Below are 12,693 nucleotides of genomic sequence, written 5' to 3' on the forward strand. Positions count from 1 at the left end.
TTTTCTTTTTATCTTTTTTTACTCTTCCCATCGTTATTCTGCATTTCCATGCTATGCTAGTGATTGAGATTTAGTTTCTCTCTCATGCCTACACATGGGTATGAGCTGTGCAGCATGGATTGCGACTGAGAGCGGAGCGAAGCCTACTAGCCTGCAGAAGGGCTAGGGCGGAATGGGATGTGATGATCCATTGGCGATATACCCTCGGCGTTAGGGCTGTGTTATAATTCGGGTACAATGGAGGCAAGGGATTTGGCCACAGGATTGGATTTGTGGAAATCATGTGTTTCTCTTGTTGATTGATCTACAAACTTATACCACCACACGTGTGATGGTGATGACGATGATATGAAGCAAGCCACCAACCAACCACTTACTACAATACTTACTCACTACATGATTGAGTTTTTTCAATGATAATGATGAATACTATTTACTTGATGATTATCATGCAAATCTAGCGCAGGATGAAACGGGTCGCCGTTTCACACTTCCATTCATCTATCCATCCATCCTCTGGAAAACCAGCAAAAGAATCATCCATCAATCAAAGATCCTCCGAACTCGCCGAAATAGATCGACCCCCCACCCCCAAGAAAAGATCACTAGAACTAGATAGTCCAGTCTGATCCTGTCAGTAGTTTAAAAAACCACTAGACCAGAAACTCTGCATGCATGAACGGCCTCGACTCCCTCGACCCCGGCCGGGGCCTGGTCTTCCGGTCATTCTCCTTCTCTTCCCCTTTGGGAAATGCAAGCATGGGTGGGTATGGGCATGTCAGCCAGCCTGCACGTGGCGATTGAATTTGGGGGGGGGGGGAGCGCCTTGGCTGGCTTCTTGCCGATCTCAACACAACACAACACGACAGATTAGTATAGTATAGTATCGAACGGGACCCCCCCCCCACCCCCAAAATCTCACTCACCTCGAAATGAACTGACACCACCGCTTGGGAGATGAATCCTTTTCCCGAGACCACTAATCAGACGCTGACTTTCGTCCGTCGTTGACGAAGTGGGTTTGGGTTTTCGGTCTGGGTTGGGCATAAGGATAAGGTATGCCTATGCCATATCCACATCGTGCATGTCGATCTAACTCCTATGTCTTACTTGCCGACTATAACAGTCCGACCCCGTAGATTAATTAAATGTACTGTCATCTTTAGTTGCCGAGTTAATCAATCGCTATCAATTACGCGAGTGAGAAGGCTAACTCAGCTAGATACTGTATACGATGCAGAAGAAGGATGTGGTTGGTTGGTTCGGCGAGTCTTCCTTCCTTCCTTCCTTTCCTGATCTGCACACTGAGTGCAGTACCCGTGACATGTCACCGGGGTACAGTACATAGTTACAGACACGGATGCCTGGCAGAACTGATCCGATGTGCTACTGTAGTAGGCAACCCCCCTTGCCTCGCTGGAGAAAAGCCAAGTTTTCTTCTTTCTAGAGCCATTTATTCAAATCTGTCGTTCCAACACCCTCTAGGTTACCACCCATGATCCGAGGGGGAAATCGAATTTCAGGAGGATGATACTTCAGTAATCCGGGAGATATCCCCTTTTTCTAGCACTGGTGGTGTATGAGGCATGATTCCGAGAGGATTGAGACGCCGTTCAATCCACTCAGCGACCGAATACCATATCGTTCAACTATCATCATGGATAAAGTGCGTCATTCCTCAAACCAGACACACCGGACAAACCAGACACACTGAAGGCGCACCACGACCACATGTCGAAGTATCTTATCCATGGACAAAAGGAAGGACAAGGCCTGTTCATCATGTACTTTTCTAAACTAGAATAGAATCTATGTAAGGTTAGGTTAAAGACTAAAGAACTTCAGACTCGGTGACAAGTCCATCATATGCAATCCCCATCTCATCATGACCACATAGGTGTAAACAGACCAGCATGCATCGCATCACATCCCGGCCATGGTTATTCATTCAGGTCACCCTACCACTCCCTCATAAATCCTCGGAACTGTCACGGAGTCACACAGTGGCCGTGGGTCTAAATCGCTCCACATCCACATCCACATGTGCCGGACATCAGAGACAGATCAACGGCGAGTGCTTCCTGGCCCTCGGCATGAAAACAACTAGCCACTCAAGTTCAGAAGCCAGGAACCTGGAACAGGAAGGGACGGAACAGCAAAGAAGAAATTAAGGAGAATGTAAATTTTATACGCCTTTCGCCATGTGATATTTTGAAACTTTCAGATGGGACATTAACATGAGAAATTATAGATCTAAATCTGATATACAGAACGAAGTCTCTGGGCAACGTGGGCCGGAAGTTGCGACAGGAAGGTATCGAAGTTGGGTATCATATTTTTGTAGCCTTGCAGAACCTACAAACCCCAGTTAGCGCAATCCCGGACCGAACTGAAATTTCAAATACATACCTGCTGGAAAGATGTTTGAATGTCCCGGTAGTCATCCTGGTTCAAAGATTTGCTGGGGAAGGCCGCAATGGCCTGGAAGAAATCGCCCAGGAATGACTCCATGGCTTGCGGGTTCTTCATGACTACTTGGTTGAAGCCCAGGAACGCTGACGCCTTCTCGCGGGTGAATTCGATCTTGTTCATCGACTTCAAGAAGACGCCAGCGTACTCGTTCAGACGAGGCGCAAGTTGATCCGAGCAGCAGATTCCCAGCCGACCCAGCGCCATCGCAGCGTTCTCGTTCACAGAATCAATAATCTCTTCGTTGTTGATGATGATGTAGAGCCTCTGGTACAGCTTCTCGACGTACGGCGACAACGCCGCCTTCTCGTTGACCGCGATCTCTCCGCAAGACCAGCAGGCGTTGTTAAGCACACTGAATCCCGTGTGCCGATCGTCATCTCGGATCGTATCCAGATCAAGTTGCTGGATCAGAGTTGGCATGATCTGAGGAATGAAGGGTTCGAGTTGGGGGAAGATGTTGATGGCACAATCACCCAGCAGAGCGTACGACGACTGACGGACCTCATAGTTCGGGTCCTCCATACAGAAGCAAAGGAGATCGAAGAAGCGGGGCTGGGAGTTGGCCACCAGTTCACCGCTCTTCTGCGGATCGATCGCCTGGATAATTGCGCTCAGAAGGTCCAAGCTAGTAACCAAGAAATCCTTGTCAGGCTCCTCGACTCCCTGGTTGCTGACGGAGGCCATATACTCCTGCAGGTTCTCATAGATGATCTTAATGCAGCGCTGGAAAAGAGGCTGCGCAAATGGGGCGAACGCATCTCCGTAAGCGGCGGCAATATACCCAAGGCACTCGAGCAGAGGGAAAAGCTCCCGAGACTGGTCGGCGATCTTGTTATAGCGGTCGATAAGAGCAGGCATCAAGATGTTCACCAGCTGAGGTTGCGCCAACTCACCCATGACGCACTCCGCCAGGGTCTGCACACAATCGTACAGGATGTACATGTTCCGATCCTTGTATTTTCCGAAACACTGAACGAACTGCTGAAGGATGGGCTCGCAGTAAGGGATCAAGTTGGCATCGGACTTCTCCTCAAGGCTTGCAAAAGCCGATGCAGCTGCCTCTTGAACCTTCTTGTTCCCATCCAGCATGCGACGCAGGATACCGTCCATCATGGGCTCAAAGTAGCGGGCCCTTTCCGCAGGGTCGGCCAGGTGGGAAGCCCACTCGGAATACCGTCCCAAGCACCAGCAAGTGATCTGGCGAACGACAGGCTGAGAATCATTGAGGCACGAGATCAGATAAGGAACGAGCTCCGGGAGATGGGGCGTGACCGCATTCATGCAACCATCAGCAACGGCCCCCAAAGTCAGAACAGCAGCTTCGCGCTGTGTCCACTGTTCATGACGAAGGGTTTCCATCAGATAGGGCAGGATGATTTCGAAGATTGGGTCATGGTAGACATTGGAAAACACGTCCAAAGCCGCCGCTGAGCACTTGCGAAGAGTCCACTCATCCTCAGGATCGTCTCCAAACTCCGAATCCTCGATCTCACCCTCGCTCAGCTCATCGTCATCGTCCTCAGGAGCCGGATTGCCATTGGTCTGGTCCGGCTTAGAAGTATCCAGACGAGCGCCTTTCGACTTCGCAAACTGAGGTCTAAGATCTTGATCGCGATCTTCTTCCTCCGCATCCTCGCCCTCTGCCGCCAAGCGGTTGGCCTCGTCTTCATCATAAACCATACTCCGCAGCAAGACGGGCACGATCTGGGACATATGCGGGGCTAGTGGTTGCTGCAGTTTCACTTGTTCACCCGCAACCAGCCAGAACTCCGCTGCATCGAGGGCGAGCTCCGGATCCTCCTGATTGCTCTGTTGCATGATGATATAGTTGACCAGCCCTTCCATGTGCGGAACCAATTTCTCCGGGGCGAAATCCACAAGTTGGGCGAAGGTCTGACACACCGTCCGGCGGACATCTGTGCTAGAATCATTGGCCAATTGGAACAGCTGCGACAGGAACAAATCCAGGGAGGCGACAAGCGCCTTGGGTCGGTGGGGAAGGAAGACGTGGATTGTGCGGAGGGCCATCGAACGGACCTTGGCGCTCTGGTTGGAGGTGAACTCGAGCAGCTTCGGGATGATTACGTCGAGCGGACACTGTCCTTGGTAATCGCGATCCAAGATCTTGCGATTATCTTCGCAGACCTTGGCGAGAGCGGACATGGCTGCCTCCTGAGCGAAGCTCGATACGTTTCCAGAATTCTCGACCAGCGCCAGCAGCTCGTTCAGGACATCCGGCCATGCCAACAATCCAGCTTGTTGAACCAACTCTGTGATGATCGTACCGGCGAAGTTCCGGACTTGTGAATTGTTGTCGCGTAGACTGGTCAGAGTCGCTGATCGAATATAGGTGAGAGAGGTCTGAGGAATTGTGGCATAGGCGACGCGGATCTTGGTCTTGAGGTTCACGGCTGCGGCGAAACGGACCAGGTTATAGGTTTCCTCGTTCATACCGAGATGCGAAGGGGGCTGTGCAGTGCAGAAGAGGTAGGTAATATAGTTGACATAGTCTGGAGAGGAAGTTGCTTGTACTAGCATCTATCAGATGAAAGAAAAAGATCGAAAGAGAGCTCCAGTCAGTCATTTTGATTTTTTTTTTTTCCAACGGTAGCAGACCAGCTCAAAAGGTTTCTTAAGATGGGGTGATAACATATGATAAGTGCTGGCAAAAGCGCAAGGTCTCAAGGACGGTATAGGTAAAGGGAAGAAATACAGTCGAGGCGGGCAGACAGAAATTCGCAGATGCGAGAGTGGGAGGGGGAGGGGGGAATCAAGCACACACCTGTTCGGCCTGTTTTTGAGCCGAGCGATCGAAACCGTTCAGAGAATCCCTGAGACAGCAGGCCAACTGGCCCAATGGCTCATCCTGCGGTTGCCACTCCATGATGAAAAAAAAAGGGAGGGGAGGAGGGAGGGGGGAGGGAGGGAGGAGAGGCGCAAGAGACAGGAAGAAGTAAATGCGGGAGTGGGAGAGGGAAGGACGGGGAGAGGGAGAGGGAGAGACGGGAGGGAGAGAGTAGTAGGAGGAGGAGTAGTAGTAGTAGTAGTGGTAGTAAGTAGTAGTAATAATAGTAATAGTAGCAACAGCAACAGCAGCAGCAACAGCGGTGGTAGTAAGAGTGAGGGAGGATTAGTCTGGTCTGTCTGCAGTGTGGTTTCGCCCAAAGGGAAGGGAACCCCGCCGTCTGGCTGGGAAAAAAAAAAAAAGCGGCAACCCTCTCATTAGTTATCTCCCACTGCATCTTCCTCTCCCACTAACTTAACTACTGTAATTACTCCATCCTTGCTTTGTCCATCTTTCTGGTCTTTCTTTCCCGCTTAGTAGCAAGAATACAATAATTGAAGGGTTTAGATTATAGGATCATCATTAAAGGAATCAGACCGGATGTCTTGTAGCATGTAGCAATAACCCAACTACGTAAAGTACAATACAGTACAAAGATAACAAGCGGCGACCGTGGGGCGAATGGGGATTGACTTGTTGATTGCTGAACCCAGGCCATATACCACACCAGGTATATGCGTCAAAGGACCATAAAATCGGTCGTAGAACAGACAATAAAGGCTCAGTTCACCAGGAGGCTACAATTACCAAACTGTTCTTTTTTTGAAGGGCCCCGTAGGTACTGTAATGTACTATTCTGTCTGTATTGGCACTGCTCCCAGCTAAACTTGATTGCCTGAGCGGTCATGGTACAGTACAGTAATAACCGGTATCTTATCTCTGGCATGGCTATGGCTCTCTGATGTCGACGTCTTGCATGGATTTCTCTTTCAACTTCATCGGAGATAGTGATAAGTGAACACGGCACTGACTTTTATCACAGTGAAGCATCGCGGCGTCCTAAAAATTACATAAGTGGCTCTCTTCTGATCTATATACTACTATTTTCCATGGTTGGATGGCGGAAAAGTGTGCGCACGTGCATCCTCAGCACATGCATTGACGCCCGCTTAATTTAGTCGACAGATCGACCCTCGTGCGTCTCTTTGCTTGGTCAGGGAGATACATACAATGCTATGAACCTGAACCGTTTCGGACCATCATGATCAGAATCTCATCATGAGCCGGGCTGGAGTCTTCGAAGGACCTGAGCTGAACTCTTGCTGCCAAACAGAAATCATATACCCGCAGTACCTGATATGTATAACTTCCTCCTATCGTCAACACCAATTGTTCGCAGTATTCAATCTAACTCCGCTCGCTTGCTTCGAGATAAACCGAAAACGAAATGCATCGCTCATGCCCAGACCAGTTTCTTAATGTCATACACCAGGTGTTCCAGGTATCCAGTGCGTTTCTTCGCCTCCTCCAACGAGATAATGTCCGAGGAATCAATCAGGGATCGCTGTTTGCCATCCTCGGGGGGGCCGTGCCGGTCACTTGCCGTCACGGCACGCTCGATTTCCTCGCAGATGCTTCGAACCCAATCCGAAGGGCTGACACTGCTAGTCCCCATGACTTGGGGAAGGGCTTTGAATGCAACCAGGCGGGTGGCCGCGTGCGGGGCGCCTTTGAACCACGAGTACATGCTCCACTCACTGCTCGGGCGCGCATCACTGTCGAGACTCGTGGAGGGCACCTGGCTCTGGAGAGACCGTGTATTAACCCTCAATGCGTTCTTGTCGCCTTCGCGATATTCCACCACCAACCCGACATTGCTGCGCTCGTCAGTCTGAGCCTCCGTCAAGATAGAGGTTACATATGGTCCATAATTGATTCTGGTCACCGAGCACAAATCAATCCGCTCGTAGGACAACACTTTGTCCGTGTTCCAGTCGAACCGGCAGCTATACAGAGCAACGTCCGTGAGGAGAAGGACGGCCTCTTCAAACGGCATAGTCCGGAGCGTGTTCGGCTGTCGGGGAGTCAGCAGTGTCCAGCCTCCGAGGAACTCTTCGGATTGGTCGCTGATGACGATCTTGCAGCTGGTGTCAATGGCATTCTGCCGAAGCTTCTGCACGGAGATGCCTGGATCGGTTGTCTGCATCTCAAGTGCAAACTCCTGGAAAACCTCGGTCGTAACGTTACCCAGCAGGTAATCGATACAGGCCTGTGAGAAATAATCGTTCACAATATTGTTGTAGTATCGAGACAGGGTCAGCCCAAAGTCGTTCAACGCTCCTCGATAATTCCGCTTGCGAGTGCGGGTGTAGTCTCCTTTCAGAGCAGCAGTGGAGGAGTACTGCTTCGAAATCGCATCGCCGTTGTCCGCCCAGAGGGTATTGAACCAGTGTGTAGAGGAATCGCGTCTTAAGTCGAGGTCTATTCCTTCCTGCTTCAACTCCCGCTCTAAAGCCCACTGGCCAAAAGCACATTGCGCAACACCCGTGCGATCGAGACAGTCCATGCAATTAGTGCGCATGATCCCAGATTGGCGCCGGAGAACAGTACCGTTTTGCACCATCGTATCGCCAAATTCGCCCAATGTAGATTCCAGCCGGTCGACCAGTCGACTTACTTTCTCAAACTTCATTCCTCGGCATTCATTATGGAAGTCAAACCACTCCATCTTGAGTGGCGCACCATCAATGCTGCCTGATTCATTCAAGGACCGAGCGAATTTCTCGTACTGCTCCCCGAGCTTCAGTTCACCAGCTTGTTTATCTATGAGGGATACTGCTTGGACGTTGCCATATCTCCGACTCAGATTTCGGAAGTGCCTGTCAAAGGCGAGCTGGTTCGTCTCTGTGGAATGATGCAGCACGGGGACTGGCTTGAAAGCGTACGGGGACTGAGAGAAATATAGCGGGATCGAGCCTCGCACTTGTAGGAACGAGTAGATATTGCGTGTCGGGTTCCAGTCAGACGCTGAGAGAATCTGTTCGGTTTCAACAAAGTTGGCGGTATTACCATTGTCATCCACGCCACGGCGGAGATATCGCAAGCCTGGACGCTTCACCGACCGTCGAGAAATTAGAGTGACGAGAAAATCGCGCTTCTCCTCGTCGGCCTTAACGGTATCGGCCTCCTGTTTATCGCCCAGAATCCGGCCATCGACCTGTTGCTCGTCTGGTTTCTCTGATTCCGATGATGAAGGCTTCGGAGTTGCCCCGACCGTGAATTCTCGTTGACCTACGAATCCTTGCATCAATGGCAGAGCAAAGCCGTGAGCATCGGCCGTGATGAAGGGCGAAAGCAGATTTCGATTCCAGAAATACTGGACATGATCGATCAGCCACTGAATATGGCCCATAGCTTGGAAGACCGCGTACTCACCATATCATCGACCAATCTGTGAAGTGGGAGGTGGGTGGCCAGCGAGGGCTCCTGCACACTCAGGTTCCTGGTAAGGTCGTAATCGTAGGCAAAGAAGAAATTGCGCGACGAGAAAATCATCTCCGTGTAACGCAGCAGCTTGGGCAGCAACTCGACCGTAGGATCCGAACCGAACGGCTCTGCGAGACTCTTCGACGAAGCATCATCACCATCTCGAGGCGCCGGGGTGGCCTCGTGGTCCTCGTTCACCTTGGCGATGGTCGGAGAAGACTCTGCCGTGCTTTCCCTGACATCGCCCATGGGCGCTTCGGTAGATTCCTGGTTGACTGTGCCGAGTCCGGGCAGGCCCAATGTCTTCCTGGAGAGCCAGTTCGCCGCGAACCGTCCGAAGCGAACCTTTTTTCCGATCACATCTTCAGCGATGCTGCTAACGCTGCGTGTCCGGGAACAAGAGACCTCCTGTTCCGGAGACGCCGGCGCAGTGCCGACTTCAGTATCGCCTCCCTCAGTCTCGGTGTCGGATATCGTGTTGGAATCCTCGGAAGCAGTCTCGGTATGGCTGTCCTCGCCCTGCAGCAGACTCTCCTTGGCCTGCGAGATTGCACGACTCGCATCCACCTGAGATGATGTTGGAATTACGGCGACATTGGTGATGGTATAAATCGATTTGCCTTGGATCTGAGCCACTTGCTGCCGTTGAGTGATAGAGATGAGGAATGAATACGATGCAACGGATAGAAGCCCTTGAATCGCAGAATATAGCCATCAGTGAATGATCCCTATGCATGGGCCAGAATATCAACTAGAACACGAAGGAGAGACGAGGAGCATGCGCGTGCAAGGTACACATGATGATATGAAACAGAATGATCCACAGTCCATTCTATAATCTTGGCTAGATCGCGATAATCAGCACATACCGACGAGACCGTGAATCTCTATACCGGAGTCCCTTGTATCGTCAAGTCCCGACGCCGGGCCAGGAAGTAATGTGATTTGGTTAGTCTTATAATCGATGCGAATAGCAGACGGCTCGTTATTTCCAGTATGTCGCAAGCCATTGCCTGTGGAGTGAAGGACAAGTCCATCAGCGGTCGCGACCACGACCAGCTTCCGAAGCAATCCAGGCATATTGCCCACTTTTTTTTTTCTCTCTCTTCTGCAAGTTTCGCAAAGAGAAACCTAGGAAATGGATAATTGCGATGAGGCAAGAAAGAGCATCAAAATTAGATATGCAGCTCCACAATCTATAGACAGCGCACCCACCACATGGTCAGTAAGAGCTTTCCTGGTTGGAGGTGCTGGGGTCTGGTGGTGGGATGTCTGCTTGTACCCAATATGGAGCTTAAATCCCACAGCGCGACATCATCGATGGTCTTTTCCCCACCACCAGCCACTCCCGCTGGAGGGGGGAAAAACAACCCCTACGTCACACTTTTTAGCCGGCAAAACGGGGATGATAGTGGTAGCCACACTCATACTTCTCCCAACTAGGCGTCAACAACAAATGCACCAAGAAAAAAAATAGAAAATTGATTAAGAAGTATGAGAATTGATACGAGATAATTCACTGCAAATAATGACTCTCCGCGATTCACATGGTCTATTGAAGAAAATCACCCGTGATCTTAGACTCTATATACAATTCCGGGTCGGTGTGATTGCAGGTATTCGCGCCTGCGGTTCATACCATGGCAGATGATGGAAACAACAAAAACAGACAATAGTCCCATTCCACATACAAGTCATTCGGAGCATCTATTGCTCCTCATCTTCGCATCTTCTTCGCGTCGTCTTCGCGTCGGGAATCAGGTAAAAGTACAAAGCATCCAAAAACAGCCGCGACCGATCAGGAGCAGGGGAGGTGGAGAAGGCGAGCCCGGGGCGGGGGAGAGGTATAGCAAACCGAGGGGAATAACGTGAGTGAGAAGAAGATAACAGCGTAAATGAATAGTTCTGGTCATAAGTAGAAGGCAGAAAGCAAGGAGGAGAATCTTGAAAGGGTGGAGCCAAAGAGAAAAAGATGAAGGGGAAATGATCAGGTATAAGCATCGTATCATACTATAGCGTGTCATGCTTATTGGGTCGCTGCGAGGTACGACTGAGCTCCTCGCTTCGTGCATAAGTAGGACCTGGCTCTCCGTGGCTCTCTTCATCCAATTCTGATAAGCCAAAAGCCTGGTTCTCGACGTCATACGCGCGGATCAGCCCTTCGCGGTCCCCATTCCCGTTCATATATGCGAAGCTCGAAGAACTCCGGCGATGCGGCTCGTTACTGCGCCGAGATTGCATGGACCGTCGCGTCTGAAAGCCAGCAATTCCATCTGTGGGAACGCCTTCATCGTCAAGCTTATAATTCAGCATTTGTCGCCCATCTGGGTCATGTCGAGAAAGGTTCAGGAGGTAAACGCCGGCAAAGATAGTCAGGAAGCCGCAGAGCAAAGAAATTGTGTTCACAGCATCGCTGGTGTTGAACCCCTTGAAGAGAATGAATGAAGCGCATAGCGTAGCGGTTGTAAACGTGACGTAGTATAGCGGATTGACACTACAAGTACTCGTTGTTAGCGCATACCCTAAGAGCTATACACATGGTAAGTGTCACTTACATCGACGTGGAGAACTGATTAAGTGCTTTGTTGAAGTAATTCATCTGGGTCAAGATACAGAAGCCGGTGACAATCATGAAGACATATGTCGATGCTTGAGTAAATTGGTTATTTCCCCCTAAGGTCAGCTTCACCGCGATGCCAAATGCCTTGACAGACATGACTGAAACCGAGCCGACGGTGGAACAAATCGAGATGTAAATCAATGGATTCTTCTTGCCGTAGACGGGCGCAACTCGATAAATCATGACGGTGGAGAAAATCGCGACAGCGAGGCAGTAAACGAGAAATCCTTTGAGCGAGAACCTGCGTCAGCCAGAACTAGCTTAGATCGATCTTTTATTGACACATACCTGGTTGCAGCGCATAGCTCAAGATCTCGTCGATTCTTTCCACAGGTTTGTCTGGGGGCGCGTGGAGAACAATTACCACTGAGCCAAGCAAGCACATGGCACAACCCAGTTTGCCTAGAACGCCTAGTCTTTCCTTAAGGAAGTAGGAACCGAGGACGGCACTGCATAACGTTAGTCTCAGAAATATAAAATCCGCGATTCAAGACATCAAGCCGTACCCGATAAGGACACTCAGCGCACCCAAAGGCGTAACCAGGATGGCAGGCGCAAAAGCATAAGCCGCAAAGTTGGCGATTTCTCCCATGGCCACTGTCGACTTCAGTCAGCTCTTCTCTTCACAAGACCAGCATCATGATGACAATGTCGCTCACAAGTAATGACCCCACCCCACCAAATGGGACTTTTCAAGTACGAGAAGCCTTCTCCTTCAAACCCGTGTCTTTCCGAAGCTTGCATTAGACCCTATGGCGATCAATTAGCCGATTATCCTGGACAAAACCGTGGACGACGCGCGGACGGAAGTGGGATTGCTGGTGGACAACTTCATGGTGGCAGACGAACCTTCTTCGTGATAACGAAACTCGTACCTAGGCGTTTATTAGTCTCAGTCGCTTGAATCGCATGGGTGACCGCTCGTACCAATTGCCATTGTTGACAGAATGGCCAGAATAAGGCCAACGTATCTGTATACCACCACCTGATCAGAAGACTGTCTCAGACAGTGGCCACCAGGCCTTCAGTAACGTGAGGAGATCATACTTATCGGAGATCATATTGACAATAGCCGAGGAGCTGGTTGCTCCCTCGAAGTGTGAAAGCCAGTGCTTGTTCCTATACTTTTGAGGTTGTCGGCGGATGTATGATGCCGAGTCGAAAATGAATGGAGGAGTGAATGCACAATGGGGGAGGCTGAAGTGGATGCTAGGTCGGGCTCGGTGGACGGCTACCTCAGCCAAGCATTCGGAGTGCGCCAACAATGACCGACAAGAGTTGAGAAGCACAACAAGAGCGCAAAGAATGGAAGTCAAAATGAAGGAGAAAG

The 12,693-nt window shown here is 50.5% G+C and overlaps 3 protein-coding genes across 3 annotated transcripts; all 3 read right to left on the reverse strand.

Annotated features, from left to right (window-relative positions):
- Window positions 1-2,212: 2,212 nt before the first annotated feature.
- BO82DRAFT_134087 (putative importin beta-2 subunit) lies at window positions 2,213-5,387 on the reverse strand. Its single transcript, XM_025630006.1, has 3 exons — window positions 5,255-5,387; window positions 2,410-5,010; window positions 2,213-2,355 (listed from the first exon to the last, which is right to left on the reverse strand). Exons 1-3 carry the CDS (start codon window positions 5,354-5,356, stop codon window positions 2,254-2,256), a joined length of 2,805 nt encoding a protein of 934 aa, XP_025489500.1. The 5' UTR covers window positions 5,357-5,387; the 3' UTR covers window positions 2,213-2,253.
- Window positions 5,388-6,713: 1,326 nt separating this feature from the next.
- BO82DRAFT_289036 (SacI domain protein) lies at window positions 6,714-9,823 on the reverse strand (the record flags this gene model as incomplete). The annotated part of the gene is made up of 3 exons (XM_025631633.1): window positions 6,714-8,633; window positions 8,693-9,435; window positions 9,613-9,823. 3 exons carry the CDS (start codon window positions 9,821-9,823, stop codon window positions 6,714-6,716), a joined length of 2,874 nt encoding a protein of 957 aa, XP_025489501.1.
- Window positions 9,824-10,684: 861 nt separating this feature from the next.
- On the reverse strand, window positions 10,685-12,584 carry BO82DRAFT_134119 (DUF803 domain membrane protein). Its single transcript, XM_025630007.1, has 8 exons — window positions 12,411-12,584; window positions 12,291-12,334; window positions 12,213-12,238; window positions 12,023-12,113; window positions 11,870-11,960; window positions 11,652-11,812; window positions 11,299-11,590; window positions 10,685-11,237 (listed from the first exon to the last, which is right to left on the reverse strand). Exons 1-8 carry the CDS (start codon window positions 12,422-12,424, stop codon window positions 10,754-10,756), a joined length of 1,203 nt encoding a protein of 400 aa, XP_025489502.1. The 5' UTR covers window positions 12,425-12,584; the 3' UTR covers window positions 10,685-10,753.
- Between the last annotated feature and the right edge of the window lie 109 nt (window positions 12,585-12,693).

The sequence above is a fragment of the Aspergillus uvarum genome (genome assembly GCF_003184745.1).
Source record: "Aspergillus uvarum CBS 121591 unplaced genomic scaffold BO82scaffold_47, whole genome shotgun sequence".
NCBI classification, from domain to species: domain Eukaryota; kingdom Fungi; phylum Ascomycota; class Eurotiomycetes; order Eurotiales; family Aspergillaceae; genus Aspergillus; species Aspergillus uvarum.